Genomic DNA, 17,752 nt, shown 5'->3' with positions numbered 1-17,752 from the left:
AAGTCTAAAAAACCATTCATACATACGTATAACATCCAACATTTAACACACAAGGCACAATACGTATTTGTTGCTGGTCAGTTAAAAAGTTAAATATTTCAGTTAATAAGTTAAAAGTAAATAAATAAAAATTATTGGACATCATAATTTCACTGTATGGGTTTGAGTACAGGCTGAGTATTTCTGTAAAGGTAAGAGTACTCTTTGTTGCTCATTGATAAGACTGTAATTTTTTTCTTATTTTTTCTTCTTCCTACACCCCCCACCCCCCCATCCCCACCCCATTGGAACCTCCCACTCAAATAATCCAAATGTTCCCCCAAAAATGTCACCCTAGAACAGTAGTTCCTGATGTTTTTTGGCTCGTGACCCTATTTTAACATTTTAACATCACAAATTTCTGGCAACCCCAGACATTCAAAACGGAGATTTTTTTTTTTTTTTTTTTGCTAAAATTAATTTGTTTTTGTTCATGTAATATTTTGCTATACTATGTTGCAAATAAATATTAATTTTAGACGATATTTAGGCTGAATAATGTATATTATGGACGGAGGCAGAAAAGCCTGAATTAATACTGAACAAACAATAACTCAAACTATGAATCATGAAAGAGCTGCAGCATCTGAAACAATGAACATTTGACAGATAAACAGAACCACAGTGCTGCAGTTTCAGCTTCAGAGTTTGTCATGTCTTTTATATATTGGGATCGTCTCTCTGAACTCATCATATATTTTTTCTTAGTAATTTTTTATTTATTTTTATCAATTACTAGAAATTTCAGGCGACCCCATTTGAACTCCAGGCGACCCCACATGGGGTCCCGACCCCAAGGTTGAAAAACACTGCCTTAGAAACACCTCTGGCTTGAAATGCTAGTATTAGCGCTCATATGGTGTCACCCTGTCCTCTTCAGGTCAGCGTCAGAGTCCATTGAATCAGAGCTGAACATCCAGCGGCAGTGTTCGTCCGGTTCAGAGGCCGAGCCAGAGAAAGCGCTACTGCGAGAGGAGAGCCCGCCTCTCGCCAGCGCATTCGCCCTCCCCACATCCTTCGAAGAAGATGTCCTGGACCTAAAGTGAAGACAATCCCATCGTGCACTTCTCTGCCCACCCATTCCTGTCCTGTCACCATTTTGTCTGTCTTCTGTTTGGTTTGTTTTTCATTTGTTGTCATTTCACTTCCGTTGCCTTGTCTTTTGTTTATATCCCCCGTATCATCTCCCCGTCTGTCGGACAAGATGAGCACAGTGGGAGCTGGAACATGTGTCTGTGTTTGTTTTGTGAGCGGCCCCTCAGCCCCTATGTGTTGGGTGTTTGTGTTGCCCTGCAGCAAATAACCCAAAGAGGCGATGACGTTGTGCTACATGCCGTGGTTTATCCAGAGTTCTGCAACAGCCTTTGAGATGTTAGTGGTTTGATCCCAAACCCCAAAGTGAATGTATATCTACCACAACACCTAACAAAAATCTCTGCATTCACAATGCTCTCTGACGTTGCTAGAGCTCAGTATGTGTTGTATATTATGTGATTATTTCCAATCCACTTTAAAATGTTGTATGATATGAATATGTATGTGTACATCTGTTTATACATGAAGGTGCATATACAGTGACAGGCGTGTATGCCTGTCATGCCTGTAATGCATATTTATAGATATATTATAAAAATCCATTTTATTCCCATATTTAGTAAAAGTATGATGTTTTATGCTCTCTGCACATACTAGTCCTTTTTATTCACCTTCTTCACAGTGCACAGGTAGACAGGGCTGGAGGCAAAGTCTCCCACAAGTGCCATTTCCCAGCATCCTCCACTGAACTCCACCTATAAACAGCCACCATAATCTGGTGCCTGACAGTAGCAGCCATGACTGTAGTCCACATTAGATGACTTGAGAGGCCCGCAGTTTCATTCAGTTTGGATAACGATTATCCATACTGTTGATCCAAAGCCATATGCTAACATTTTGCCCCCATATCCCTGAGGCAACAGTAAATCTGCATGGCCTTGTGTCTTTTGCGCCAAACAGCCTCTTTAGAAATCGTGAGGTGTCAAGTGTGATGAGCGTAGAAAAGAAAACCACAGCTCAAGACAACATGACAACATCTCCTGAAAGGCTAGTAAATCTTGCTTTTTCCAGAGGTGATGGTGTTTTTCTGCAACTGTAAGTAAAGAGTACTGCACTACAACACCAAGATCAAGACAGTAACTGAAAGCAAGGTCAGTAGAAATCAAAAGCACTCATGTTTTCTTCAAGTAGTTGTATTGCAATGTGTAGTGCTTCAACCAACTCAAGCAGATCTCTGTTCCGTTTGACTGCAAATGAGTGTTTTTACTAAAAGGCCTCCTCTAAAAGTACATTTTTTAAAGACCAACATCATAACAGTTGTTAAGAACTGAGAAAAATATTCCCCCAACCAAATAACAGTTGAAACGAACTTTAAAGTAATACATAAAAATCTGAAATGGTGAACACCAGAATGATCATGAGAGATTTTTACCTTTTGATCTATGTATTTCCCTCAGTTTAGACAGCCAATACTACCCATCAGCCGCTATCAGCACCAAATTCTGCTGATACTGACATTTTGTAAAAACATCTTATTAATCTGTGAGGCTGACAAATAGCTACTAAATGCACATCACAGCAGGGCACAAAATATCAAAAGCATAAATTTTGTGCATGAAAATTAAGTAGGGAAATGCTATCTCAAGGATCTGATACTCACTTTGATAACATTCTGTTAAAACAAATATCTACTGGGATTTTCATGTCAGTGGCTCACGTATGTGCTCTTCAGCCCAGATATCAACAGTGTTTTGAGACAACTGCTGCAGGGGCTGATGAGTATATGAATAATAGGATGATTCACTAATTTCCAGACCTGCTTTCACTGCAAAAATCTAAATCTTACCCATTGTATTTTTCTCATTTACAATTAAAATATCTCCTCCCATTTAAAATAAGCCATAATCACCTAAAGAGTAACTTTTCTGTGAGATATACGAACTTATTTTTAGACGATAGATCTTGAAAATCTTATTTTAATCTTACCAAGATAATTTTCACTTGTTCCATTGGCAGAGTTTTTTTCTTGAATTAAGCAAAAAAAAAAAAAAAAAAATCTTGAATTAAGCAAAAAAAAATCTGCCAATGGAACAAGTGAAAATTATCTTTGAAAGATTTCTTGAAATAAGATTTTGAAGATCTCTCGTCTAAAAATAACTTATTATATCTCACTGAAAAGTTACTCTTTAGGTGATAATGTCTTATTTTAAGTGTCATGAGATATTTTGACTTGAAATGAGAAAAATACACTTGGTAAGGTTTAGATTTTTTCCAGTGTTTAGCTTCTCATGTGCTATCACCATCTCTTTTTGTCCAAGGACACAACAACTACAGCTGCACATTGCAATGAATCATCAAACACATCCTTAATTTGACTTGGAGGTTGTACTTTACAGTTAACCTAACTAGAGTTTGTAATATTCACTTTAAGCAAATCCTGCCTCAGACTGTAATGGTGTGAAGTAAATGTTAAAAAGTAAAATATACTTTACAAAAGCATGTGAACCTCAGCGTCCCTTGTTGCTCCGTCACCTCTGCAGAGGCTCAGTCTAGGTGTGAACTATTAACTGCAATTAACAAGCTGGCAGGAGGGATGCCTGCAGTATGGTGACTCATGAGGTGCCTGCACTTGCACAAAGATGCTAATCTTGACATGTTTGGGCTTTAAACTGCAATAGGATTCTATATGCATACTGAAATGTACAACTCCAATGGATGTGTTGGCAGTTCTTTACATTGAGCCCCAAGAAATTTGTGAATCAGTGCAGCATCTAATATGATAACAAGGAAAATATCACTAGGCAATCAGCTGTTAGCATCTATTGTCTAGAAGGGAAACAAACAGAGTTTTTGGCACTCCTCTTTGGCTCATGTGGGTAGTAGAGCGCCCTCATGTGGGGGTTTTATGACAGCAAACCCCTCAGATCTTCCACAAGGCTCTTTTTCCAGTTTTGTCCTTCCCTCTGCTCTCTGTGTGAACCCCCTCCAACACTATAATGTAACTCAGAAAACACAAAAGGGAAAAGAAGAAGAAAAGAAGAAGAACAGGGTGGGTGGGGATTTTTACAAAGATAATGGAGTGTTTCTAGCTGAATGTGTGTGGGTGACTGAGGAATGCCTGGCAGTTACAGTTCATGATGCTGCTTCTTCTCTCACTTATGTCGTTACTATTTCTTCTGTATTTCTGTAAAGTACTCCTTATTTCTACCTCCCCTTGGCATTTTCACTTTTTTTGTCTTTTGTTTTGTATTTGAATCAATATTTACTGTTTAGACTGTTGCTGAACCTCTCTGTGATATCAAAACGAAAGAAAATGAACAAAAAAAACACCAAGTGTCTTAAAATATTGTATCGCCATCGTTTTTAATGCCAAGTACTACTTGTAAATGTTTGTGTATCAAATGTGGCCTCAAATGAAACTGAACTATATTATTATTATGATAATTATGATTATTATTATTATTTGAGCAATTATTTTAAACAAGTGCTGTAGACCACTGCTGTGAAAGTAGTCGATTCTGTTCATTGATATGTAATAAATATTTATGAAATTTGACTTCTGCCACTTGTTTTGCTGTGCCTTATGCAGTGAATTTGAATTTAATTGTGAATTTGTTTAGTTGTGAATATATTCAACGTTGGCCGAATAATTGAAAAAACTTCCTACTGAGTTTTTAATTAAACACTCATCAATGGATGAACAAATGTTGACAAGTGAAATAATCCGAACTGTGTTTGGACACGTGGTGTTGATGCCAGGTACAAGTCGGCCGTTGGTGCAATGCACCAAAAAAGGACTTAATAGAAAGTAAAACTGAATTGAGGTAGGTAGGTAGGTAGGTAGGTAGGTAGGTAGGTAGGTAGGTAGGTAGATAGATAGATAGATAGATAGATAGATAGATAGATAGATAGATAGATAGATAGATAGATAGATAGATAGATAGATAGATAGATACTTTATTAATCCCGAGGGAAATTCAAGTATTCAGCATCTTTACATACAGCACAAGAAGACAAAAAACAAACAGACCAAAACACAACAGTGGCTTAGTATCCAGGTTGACATTAAGGTTAATATAAATACTCTAAAAGACACTTGCTAAAGAACTACTCTAAAAGAGCTTCTTGTACAATAGATACAATAATGTCTGCACCCTCAGCGTAAATGTAACTTAAACTTGGTATTCTCAGATAATTGTATCAGCTCTAAGGTATCTGTTTAGTTTGGAAACCTTTTAACTTCTAAAAGGTTCCATTTTACTGGCATGAGCAAAGCCGTACAGTTAATTTAAAACTGTGTGTAGAGCCATGAAAGGTTAGGTTAATCTAATGTTTGCCACTGAATTTTAAAAGAGCTGATGGTACAAATGTAATTAAATGTAGAATTGAAAAAAATCATTAGAAAAGTTCAAAGTTTGAGAACAAACAATGGTTAGATTTGTACAGGTGTGATTTTTGCCTGTTCCCACTGTTTCCACGTCCTGAGCTGTAACAGTCTGTGGTGACCATTGTCTGATTCAGTGACGTCCAATAGGAGGATGTGGACCGCATCAGGACTGTTCAGTCCTGGCTCTGTCTGACTAATAGGCCACACTGTTGGACCTGGTACAGAATCAGGCCTGGCATCATCCTGTTCAAATAACTATGAATAAACTCTACTATGCTACTACTTTAGGGGAAAGATGTTGACTTAACTGCAGTATATAGCTCTGGAAAATTCCAGTTTATGGCTTCACATGAATGGTCCCTCCACACATTTGCAGATCAGACACTGATGCAGCCCCAGACCATCACAGATGATGCTTTTGCACCTGGTCTTTGCATCTCTGTTTTACGAGACATGGACTGATCTGAGCACAGCTTGTGTTTCCACAGTCTTTCAGTCCATCTGAGATGAGCTCAGAGAACTCAACAGTATTTCTGCACAGAATCAATATAGTGCTTCCTTATTTCATAACGTGAGTGCATTTGTAGATGAAGCACAGAACTGTATTAAGAGAAAACAGTTTTCCATTGTACCCCTGTTCCCATAGAACAGTAATGAGGTAGTTTTTTTGTGCAATTATGCCCGAGAGTTCAAAGGTCACTGTTTTTCAAAGTGGAAAAAAACATTTCTTACGTGTATCATTATTTCACCTGTTAGCGTGCGTATAACACATCATGCAGTGGTTTTGAATCCAACCCTGGCCCTTTACTGGCCTCTCCATTTCCTCTCTCTCTCTCTCTCTCTCTCTCTCTCTCTGAAAGCAGAAATGCAAAAAGAAAACACACGCACACACTGTCTGTCAGGATGCCCATTGCTTCATCTCTTGTCCTGACATGTGACAGCTCAGTCAGACTCATGGACTTTCCCTGTTCTTTCTCTGTGCCAGTACTTCTACACGCAGCTTACGCATACAGTTCAACTGCACATCTAGTGACTAAATGATGATGTCATGTGAAAATGTTAACTTTTTGATCAGAAAGGATGAGTTAGCAGTCGTGACCTATACACACGTTCTACTTCTGTCATCGTTGTGAATTGCTGTGTCATGGGTATTTCACAGACTACAACTAAGGGTTTAATTTTGACCAAATTAAAGTGTATGTGCCTCTTGTAATTATAGGAAAACTCCAAAAGTCACAGCCTTTACTCTGGACCACCTGGGCTGTCTTGTAGGTTAATGAGGGGTTCGGATGTGATTATACAGGAGGCCAAACCCAATTTGCTCTCTGCACAAAGTTGAATCACATTATTCCTGTTTAGTAATGCCTGCAGAGACTCAAGCATCTACCACCGTAGAGCAAAAACTTACATCTGAAGTGTTTTTTTTAACCCTTTGACCCCTGACGTGTCTGTGGTGAATGTTCTGAATGTATGATTTATTTTAAAAATTCAACCGTATTGCTCAATAGGAAACATTTCAAAATGTGCTGATAGGATAGACCCTGCTCTTTCCACAGATATCTGAGCATGCTCAGTGCACCCTCCATCAATTGTGTAATGAGGGGTAAAAGAGCAGTGAGTGAGACCAACTTGCTATAAAAATAGATGGTTTGGGCTTTTTTTTTTTTTTTTTATTTTACACAATTTTCCTTGTCGTTTTTTGTTGTTCCTGTTGTTTGCAGTGTTCTCGAGATTTTCCTTTTTTTTTTTTTTTACTGTTTTTACTTAGTTTTGACCATGTCACTACTTTTTGTAATTCAACCAAACTGCCCACTCAAAAAATAGGAAATAATAATAATAATAATAATAATAATAATAATAATAATAATAATAATAATTTCATATTATTGTTTATAGACTTGCTTTTATGGGATGTTGTCTCTTTTTAATGTTTTTAATTTTTGTATTGTTGAATATTTAATTTGACCCTGTTTTGGTTATTCATTTACACTGACATACATGATGTTGTTTTATTCCATTCCTTCATTTTGCATTGATCTGACAGCATCATGTTCTGTTATTTCTGCCCTCTCCACTACAATACATTCAAAGTTTGTCATATTTTCGTGTTTGCTGTACTTATCTCTTTTATTGTGTTGTGTTCTTTTCTATGTTTTTATTCTGCTGTTGTGCACTTTTCCTTTGTCTGTCAAAGCACTTTTTAAACTCAGTTTTTAAAGGTGCTGTATAAATAAAGTCATTTTTATTTTATTTTATTTTATTTTATTTTAGCAGTATCTTGACTTGAAATTTGGTTTTTAGTCTTTTGTATATATAGTCTTAGGAGTAAGAGGGTATTTTTCTACGTTGCTTATTTGCATTTGTATTTATTGTGCTTTGTGTATTTAGTGTGTGTATTGCTGCCGGATGCTTGGATTTCCCTCGGGAGAAATAAAGTATCTCTTACTGATTAATTAACTAAGTCTAACTAACCAGGTGTCAAAAAGCAGCTGGACTGATTTTGAAAAAAAAAAAAAAAAATCCCCAAAACAAAAACTACAGGGCCAAAATTCAAACATGAATGAATGAATGAATGAATGAATGAATGAATGAATGAATGGTTTATTTTCGGCTTGCACAGTAATCACTGCATACATTACAACAACCAAACACAAAAAACAAAAAAAAGGAATAGGCTAGAAGCAAAAGCTTATTTTTTGCCAATCCTTTTCACCTGACACACCACTTACATTAAATTAAATGTGTACATCATCGAGGATTTGCATTAAAACAAAAGAATCAGTAACAACAAAAACACATCTACCATCTTCACTTAATATTCCTGAATGGTCTTATACTTAGGACATTTTTAAAAACTTTTTCTGAGAAGTGAACAATTTAAATTCATCATCAAGTCTATTCCAGAATTTCACACCCACAACTGAAATACATCTGGACTTCACATTTGTCCTCAGTTTCATACATTCAAAAATATAAAAACGTCTTAAATTATAGTTACTCTCTCTTAATTTAAAGAACTCTTGAATGATATTTGGAACAATATTTTTTTTTTTTTACTTTATAAATCATTTCTAATGTTTTAATGCATACTATGTCTGGCATTTATTTATTTATTTATTTGCACATCATAAAACACCAAGAGAAAATTTTTAAAAACAACATTCAAAGAAGTAACATCATTGTGCAGGGGAAAATAGAAGCCAAAAAAAGGCTTATGTGAATACCTCCCGGAAATAAACAATACACAGGGAAAAAAACAAAAAAGACACAGAAGAATTAAAAATACGATATAACTGAAATAATAAACTAAAGTAAAAAGAATAAAAATGCAAATCAAATTACAAATCATCAAATACAAATCAAATGACATACAGCCTTATATTTTTTCATGAATTAAAGTCCTTTTCAGACGCTTTTTAAATTTTGATTAAGACGATGCTGATTGAAGTTCAGGTTTTAAAGTTTCGAAGTTCAAATTTGAAGGTATTAATACTTGTTGTTCAGTGTGTTCCAGTTCACAGTTCATGTTAAACATCCTAAATCTCTTACTGATGTACATTCTGGGTGCCTTCTTTAGTCAAAACCTTCAAATTTCAATTCCTCTCTTTGTCTTTTCCTGTTTTTTCACCCTGTGTTGACCCTAAAACACACAGTAAAACAAAACCACTGAAGAAAAGGAACACACGCACATACTCACAGCAGCTTCTATGAACCTGAAACAGACACTAATGCACAGCAGGACGTTTACCTGAAATAATGTCTCAGGGGTTTAAAGAGTTAACATGGATATCTCTGCAGTTTTCCTGAAACTGTGTGACGTTACCCACACCCACAGAACAATAGCTGGAGGTTATCTAAGAAAAACTGTGCTCTCTGTCTGGATGGACCAGGGGCAAAGAAAACAGAGGTGTTCCAATATTTTCATCCAATGTGGAATGGAAAAACAAACATAAAAAAAAAAAAAAAAGCCACAAAACTTCCATTACACTCAGCATTTTAGAGCAGGGGTGTCAAACTCATTTTAGTTTTCATAATTCATAGGTTATTATGATAGTATTTTATTGGTCTGATCATTTTTAGATTGAATTGACCTAAGACAGGAGTGTCAAACTCATTTTAGTTCAGGGGCCACAAACAGCCTAATATGATACAAAGTGGGCCAGACCAGTAAAATAATATAAATAATAGGATAAGAACTTTTGAGTCCATCCATCCATCCATTTTCTTCCGCTTATCCGGGGCCGGGTCACGGGGGTAACAGTCTAAGCAGGGATGCCCAGACTTCCCTCTCCCCAGACTCCTCCTCCAGCTCTTCCGGGGGGACCCCGAGGCATTCCCAGGCCAGCCGAGAGACATAGTCTCTCCAACGTTTCCTGGGTCTTCCCCGAGGTCTCCTCCTGGTGGGACATGCCCAGAACACCTCCCCAGGGAGGCGTCCAGGAGGCATCTGAAACAGATGCCCGAGCCACCTCAGCTGGCCCCTCTCGATGTAGAGGAACAGCGGCTCTACTCCAAGCTCCTCCCTGGTGACTGAGCTCCTCCCCCTATCCCTAAGGGTGCACCCAGCCACCCTGCGGAGGAAACTCATTTCGACCGCTTGTATCCGGGATCTTGTCCTTTCGGTCATGACCCAAAGCTCATGACCATAGGTGAGGGTAGGAACGTAGATTGACCGGTAAATTGAGAGCTTCACCTCTCGGCTCAGCTCCTTCTTTACCACAACCAACCGGTACAGCGACTGCATCACTGCAGACGCTGCACCGATCCGTCTGTCAATCTCACGCTCCACCCTTCCCTCACTCGTGAACAAGACCCCAAGATACTTAAACTCCTCCACTTGGGGCAAAGACTCTCCACCGACCCGGAGAGGGCAAACCACCTTTTTCCGGTCGAGAACAACGGCCTCGGATGTGGAGGTGCTGATCCTCATCCCGCTCACTTCACACTCGGCTGAAAACCGCCCCAGGGCACGCTGAAGGTCCAGGTTCGATGAGGCCAACAGGACAACGTCATCTGCAAAAAGCAGAGATGAAATCCTGTGGTCCCCAAACCGGACCCCCTCCAGCCCCTGGCCGCGCCTAGAAATTCTGTCCATAAAGATTATGAACAGAACCGGTGACAAAGGGCAGCCCTGCCGGAGTCCACCGTGCACCTGGAACAGGTCTGACTTACTGCCGGCAATGCAAACCAGGCTCCTGCTTCGGTCATACAAGGACCGAACTGCCCTTAGCAAAGGGCCCCGGACCCCATACTCCCGAAGCACCCCCCCACAGGATACCACGAGGGACACGGTCGAAAGCCTTCTCCAGATCCACAAAACACATGTGGACTGGTTGGGCGAACTCCCATGAACCCTCGAGCACCCGATGAAGAGTATAGAGCTGGTCCAGTGTTCCGCGGCCGGGACGAAAACCGCATTGTTCAACTTTTGAGTCAAAAAAGTAAAATTCTGTAATGAAAATGTTTACACCTACGAATTGTACTTGAACGTAACATGAACAAATATGAACAACCTGAAAATTCTTAAGAAAAATAAGTGCAGTGTCAACAATATTATGCCTTAGTTTATCATTTATACATGTGAATCACAACTGAGAGGTCATAGTGGATCTATAAATACACAAAACATTAAATAACAGGCAGAATATTATTAAAATTCCCCAGACTTCTCTTAAGAGATTTGAGGTTAGTCACATTTTCTTAAAATAAAAGGCTAGTCTGTAAATGTAAATATTCTTGTGTAATGTAACTTTTTTTTTTACCCTAAAACAAAGAAAAATTTGCAGTTTTCGTAATTTATAGGTTATTATGTGTTACAATATTATGTGTTCACAAGGCTTGGACCCAAATGTATGAGACAGAGACCAATGGAACTTAATATGAGTATTTATTTACTCAAAATCAGGAACAAAAATATCTTCACATACGTGGAATTACAAACTAACAAAAAGATCACAAATGTGGAATCTAAAAACTAACTAAAAGATCTTCACAAATGTGGAATCAAAATAAGCAAAAGGTCTTCACAAATGTGGTATCAAAAAATAACAAAGAGGTCTTCACAAGTGTGGTATCAAAAACTAGCAAAAAGGTCTTCACAAGTGTGGTATCAAAACCAACAAAAAGGTCTTCACAAATGTGGTATCAAAAACTAGCAAAAAGGTCTTCACAAGTGTGGTATCAACAACTAACAAAAGGTCTTCACAAATGTGGTATCAAAAACTAACAAAAAGTCTTCACAAATGTGGTATGAAAAACTAACAAAAAGGTCTTCACAAGTGTGGTATCAACAACTAACAAAAGGTCTTCACAAATGTGGTATCAAAAACTAACAAAAGGTCTTCACAAATGTGGTATCAAAACCAACAAAAAGGTCTTCACAAATGTGGTATCAAAAACTAGCAAAAAGGTCTTCACAAGTGTGGTATCAACAACTAACAAAAGGTCTTCACAAATGTGGTATCAAAAACTAACAAAAAGTCTTCACAAATGTGGTATGAAAAACTAACAAAAAGGTCTTCACAAGTGTGGTATCAACAACTAACAAAAGGTCTTCACAAATGTGGTATCAAAAAACGAACAAAAATGTTTTCACAAATGTGGTATCAAAAACTATCAAAAAGGTCTTCACAAATGTGGTATCAAAACTAACAAAGAGGTTGTCACAAATGTGGTATCAAAAAAACTTACAATAAGAGCTTGACAATGCAACACAGAGGAGCAGGAGAAGGTCGAGGGAGATCTTGGCGTGACATCAAAGACACACTGACAACAGACACGAGGAGAGGAGGGTATATAAAGGGAATGAGGTAATGAGCCCCAGGTGCAGATAATCAAGGGAATCAGGGAGAATGTAGACAAGACAGACACAGTGCACACAAGTGAACAAAACCCCTCACCAAAATAAAACAGGAAGTGAACAAAACCAACTAACGTAAATGGCTAACACCGCTGAGGGCGGTGCGTCACAATTATGATAGTATTTTACTGGTCTGATCATTTTTAGATTGAACGGACCCTTTAACATCCTTGATTGTTAATATCTTCAGTGTAATTTTTGCTTTTCACAAATTCATCCCAGGGGCCAGATTGAACCCTTTGGCGGGCTGGATTTAGTCCCCGCATGTTTGACACCTGTGTTTAGAGCTATGTAGTCAGTGTACGCTGTAAGACCGGATAAGTTGAGTTTACTTAAAAAATCTGCGGTAACCCATTGCCTTAAAAAATGTTAGTAATGAGAAATGAAAACTTGAGTGTATTAAACTTAAATGCTTGATTTAATTGGAATTGCTATTTTAACTACAACACACTGAATGCCAAGCTAAGTTAACTTAAAATTTGTTACAATGTCAATTGCTTTGTATAATTATTAGACTTAATGTCATCAGGTCATTGTACTCAATTCCAAGTTAATTTGAATTAAAATCTTTTGCAACATAAACTGCTCTCTTTGATTATTCAACTACATATATTGTGGTGTGGATGGGTGTCAAGTAGGATGCAAGTTCAATGCAATTTGTCATTACAGTATGTCCTATTAATTTGGCAAGGCATTAAGCTCTATATTGATCACGACCAGTTTTTGATGAACAGTAGATCCATTGTTCGTGCTATGGTTCTGACTCATGGTGCAGTTCTACAAAAATACAAAAACAAACACAAAAAGGCCAATAAACATTGCCATACACACATTAAATCCAAATTAACACTAACAGCACAACCCCGCTGAACCCCTGCACAGAAAAAGAACACATTTTCAACAACATGCACAATACCCACAATGCAATGCGGACATAAAAAGGTGCGATCATGACTAAAACTTAGTGATTTAATTCCATTCACCTTAAACTGTTTCATACTTTCAACTATGTTTACAAATTAGTAGACTATACCGAACATTTTATTGTAATGTAATAAAACTGAAATCATTTAAGTACATTGTAATTAAAGCATTTTAGTGAAAACAAAGTCCGGGCTTACAGTGCGGTTGTGTTTTGTTGTTGTTATTATATTTTCTTAGTCAGGTCCTTCCGGTGAGTTCATGATGACTGACAGAGTGGGAAAAATACTGAAGACAGAAGCAGGACACCAGGCCCTGAAGGTATAGACAGGTTAAAACCACACCACTGACTCATAACCCAGGCTATAGACACACCCCTCACCTTTGGTATGTCACTCGCTTTATGGTTCACAAGGATCCTATGTACTGTTATTAATGCTTTTCATTGAACAGGATTAGGTGTTTCACCTCCTCCCACATACTCCAGGTTTGGTATATTCCTTTGTTTGAACACTGAAAAGAAAAATCCATGATCACAAAACTTACCAGCACTGTAATTTAAAGTTTAGTCATCACTGGTTTAAAAAAAACCAAACAAAAAAAAAAAAAACTCCTGGAAATAGGATTACTGGGAATGCATTAGAAAGCTGTTGTTGTTACTGGCAGTGGAAAATCTGACGGGGCTTTATTAATGCCAAAATGCTGCTTTTCCTGATTGAGGATGTGGAGAAACGCAGTAAAAACATCTCATCTGTCCATCGGAATGAAAGAATGTGATTCCAACTGATTGACACTGCAGACCACAGATGAGTGTGTATGTGAGTGGTTACACTCGCACTATATGGTTTTTTCCCAACTCCAGGCCTCTCAGGATATGACAGTGAACTCAGCACACAGCCCCAGCTCTTACATAATAGGTGGAGGAATGCTGGAGCTTTGCCGTGGACTTCTGGATCATCTCACACTAACTCCCATTTGAAAGAGCACACACCAACACAAAGAGGGGCCCTGTCCTGCAGTCTGGACCAGCAGGCAAAGTCAGAAGTCTGAAGTCTGATCTGTCCTGCAACAAACCTTTACTGAAAGAACAGAGAAAAGAAAAAAAAATACACAAAGTGATTTCATTTACATAGTGTTCATACCTGCCAAATCTAAAATAAACATAAGCTTCTGAGCAGGACAAGCTGATTCAGAATCTTTGTTTGGCTTTCACAGTTTTTTTTAAAAACATAATTCTACTTTTCTCACACTTCTATTTATTTTTTTACACAGAGAAGCAGCAGTGATCGAACCAAAGGAAACAGTAAAAGGAGACAATGCATTTCCATTAAAAACACGTGCTTTTCAGTATTTTGTCAAATGTTTGAGTTCAGAACTGCACAGAACTACGACAGAACCTGTTTACAGTTCAGAACTGCACAGAACTATAACAGAACCTGGACACAGTTCAGAACTGCACAGAACTATAACAGAACCTGTTTACAGTTCAGAACTGCACAGAACTACGACAGAACCTGTTTACAGTTCAGAACTGCACAGAACTATAACAGAACCTGGACACAGTTCAGAACTGCACAGAACTATAACAGAACCTGGACACAGTTCAGAACTGCACAGAACTACAACAGAACCTGTTTACAGTTCAGAACTGCACAGAACTACGACAGAACCTGTTTACAGTTCAGAACTGCACAGAACTATAACAGAACCTGTTTACAGTTCAGAACTGCACAGAACTACAACAGAACCTGTTTACAGTTCAGAACTGCACAGAACTATAACAGAACCTGTTTACAGTTCAGAACTGCACAGAACTACGACAGAACCTGTTTACAGTTCAGAACTGCACAGAACTATAACAGAACCTGGACACAGTTCAGAACTGCACAGAACTACGACAGAACCTGTTTACAGTTCAGAACTGCACAGAACTACAACAGAACCTGTTTACAGTTCAGAACTGCACAGAACTACGACAGAACCTGTTTACAGTTCAGAACTGCACAGAACTATAACAGAACCTGGACACAGTTCAGAACTGCACAGAACTACAACAGAACCTGTTTACAGTTCAGAACTGCACAGAACTACAACAGAACCTGTTTACAGTTCAGAACTGCACAGAACTATAACAGAACCTGGACACAGTTCAGAACTGCACAGAACTATAACAGAACCTTTTTACAGTTCAGAACTCATACCAACAGCCTGCCTTTGGCCTTTTTACTTATTAATGTAGGTATCTTTCTTTCTTTCTTTCTTTCTTTCTTTCTTTCTTTCTTTCTGTCTTTCTTTCTTTCTTTCTTTCTGTCTGTCTGTCTGTGTCTGTCTGTCTTTCTTTCTTTCTGTCTTTCTTTCTTTTTGTCTTTCTTTCTTTCTGTCTTTCTTTCTTTCTCTCTGTCTGTCTGTGTCTTTCTTTCTTTCTTTCTTTCTTTCTTTCTTTGTCTTTCTTTCTTTCTTTGTCTTTCTTTCTTTTTGTCTTTCTTTCTTTCTTTGTCTTTCTGTCTGTCTGTCTGTCTTTCTTTCTTTCTGTGTCTTTCTTTCTTTTTGTGTCTTTCTGTCTGTCTTTCTTTCTTTCTTTCTTTCTTTCTTTCTGTCTGTCTTTCTTTCTTTTTTCTGTCTGTCTGTGTCTTTCTTTCTTTCTTTCTTTCTTTTTGTGTCTTTCTTTCTTTCTTTCTTTCTGTCTTTCTTTCTTTCTTTCTTTCTTTCTTTCTGTGTCTTTCTTTCTTTTTGTGTCTTTCTTTCTTTCTTTCTTTCTGTCTTTCTTTCTTTCTTTCTTTCTTTTTTCTGTCTGTCTGTCTCTTTCTGTCTTTCTTTTGTTCTTTCTTTCTGTCTGTGTCTTTCTTTCTTTCTTTCTTTCTGGATGGGGTGCGGAGCAAGTTCGCAACTTTTGTAAGAAATGCTTTAGTGTTGTTGATATAGAAAAATTTCTTTCTTTCTTTCTTTCTTTCTTTTTTCTGTCTGTCTCTTTCTTTCTTTCTTTTGTTCTTTCTTTCTGTCTGCCTGTCTTTCTTTCTTTCTTTCTTTCTTTCTTTCTGTCTGTGTCTTTCTTTCTTTCTTTCTGGATGGGGTGCGGAGCAAGTTCACAACTTTTGTAAGAAATGCTTTAGTGTTGTTGATATAGAAAAATGATGAAAAAACTTGTAAAAAAAAAACCCAAAACAAAACAAAACAAACCCATTAGGGCCCATACATTGACCAGCAATCAAAACTATCTACTGATTTAAACTGTTTATTTAATACCTGTTGATCCACTAAACCTATCAATATATGTAAATAATTGGTGTCATCTTTTCATGGTCATCAGATATGACCCATTTGGACATTCAGAGGCTCTGTAGTTACTGTGGAAACACTGCCATCTTCTACAGCATTGATTCCCCAGTAAAACCTCTGGAGTTGGATCAATGATAGTGGATGGAGATGCTTATTGTCATGTTCAGTTATTGATATCTTTGCTGAAAAAGTCACTTTCTTCTTGAGTTTTCTCTGTTTTGAAATAAAATCTTTGAATTTACTCAAAGTTTTCACGAACATCTTAATTAAACATAGGATATTAAATATAGGAAAATGAATGATTTACAGTGAAAAATGCAAAATACAGGGAATAATATTATAATAAATGGTGATAAATCACTCAAGAAAGGTTAAACGGAAAGAAAAATTAATTTGGAAACTGGCCCAAAAGTAGCACTGCATCTATATGGGTTAAAAAGAGCAGAGGAGGGAAGTGGATATGTTTAAGGAACAAACACAAGTGCAAGAACAAACAGTAGATGTGTACCTGTCAAATGGGGGAAACCTGTGGAACACAAACAAGAAGACACAGATACAGATACATACCAACTTCATTTATCCCCAAGGAGAAATTCATAGATAAAAACATGTATTAGTGCTGTATGGTCTCAAAATGTTTGAAAAATGTTGTTTTTAGCTCTGTTTCATTTTCTTTAGATTAATATTTATGTAATATTTACAAATGTTTGTTTTTGTCTGCCTGCTTCAGTATGTGACTTTATATACAAAGTGTAGATATAGTAAGGGAAGCTGTCATTTTTACTCCTTTTCAGTCAATATTGTTCATTTTCCCTGTAATTTACATGTTACGTGTTTATCTGTCTGCATTTATTCATTTATTCTTCAATGGAAACTGAAATAATCTACAACTAATAATCTACTACTATCACTGTCACTGTTCTTTCAGTATATTTGGCTAAAGTTATGGCTGACAAATAACCAAACGTGAACACTGAACATAGCCCCCCTGTCTTCCTCTTATTGCTGTAAATTATAGCGTGTTTTCATTTAATAGGTGTTTGAATCATAAATTTGGCTCTGATTTACTTATTATTTTACTACCGGTGAGGTCACAGTTGCAGGTTGTTTTAACGCGTCTGTTCTACATCAGCGGAGAAAAGGAGTCATGGTCGCTCCAAACTCTGCCTCATTCACAGTTCTTTATGCTACTACTGATAAATGAATACCGTCACAGTGTCAAATAAAGCACCAAA

The 17,752-nt window shown here is 37.4% G+C and overlaps 1 protein-coding gene across 5 annotated transcripts in view; it reads left to right on the top strand.

Moving 5' to 3' along the window:
- garnl3 (GTPase activating Rap/RanGAP domain like 3) overlaps positions 1–2,602 on the top strand; it is a 141,266-nt gene extending 138,664 nt beyond the window's left edge. For all 5 annotated transcript variants that reach the window (XM_030149739.1, XM_030149735.1, XM_030149738.1 and 2 more), the window contains one exon: positions 920–2,602. In XM_030149739.1, the coding sequence (XP_030005599.1) occupies positions 920–1,085 (166 nt within the window). In that variant the 3' untranslated portion in view covers positions 1,086–2,602. The remainder of the gene's footprint in view (positions 1–919) is intronic.
- Positions 2,603–17,752: the final 15,150 nt, after the last annotated feature.

This window comes from Sphaeramia orbicularis, chromosome 12, assembly GCF_902148855.1.
Source record: "Sphaeramia orbicularis chromosome 12, fSphaOr1.1, whole genome shotgun sequence".
Taxonomy (NCBI): Eukaryota; Metazoa; Chordata; class Actinopteri; order Kurtiformes; family Apogonidae; genus Sphaeramia; species Sphaeramia orbicularis.
This window is presented reverse-complemented; position numbering and strand designations above follow the sequence as displayed.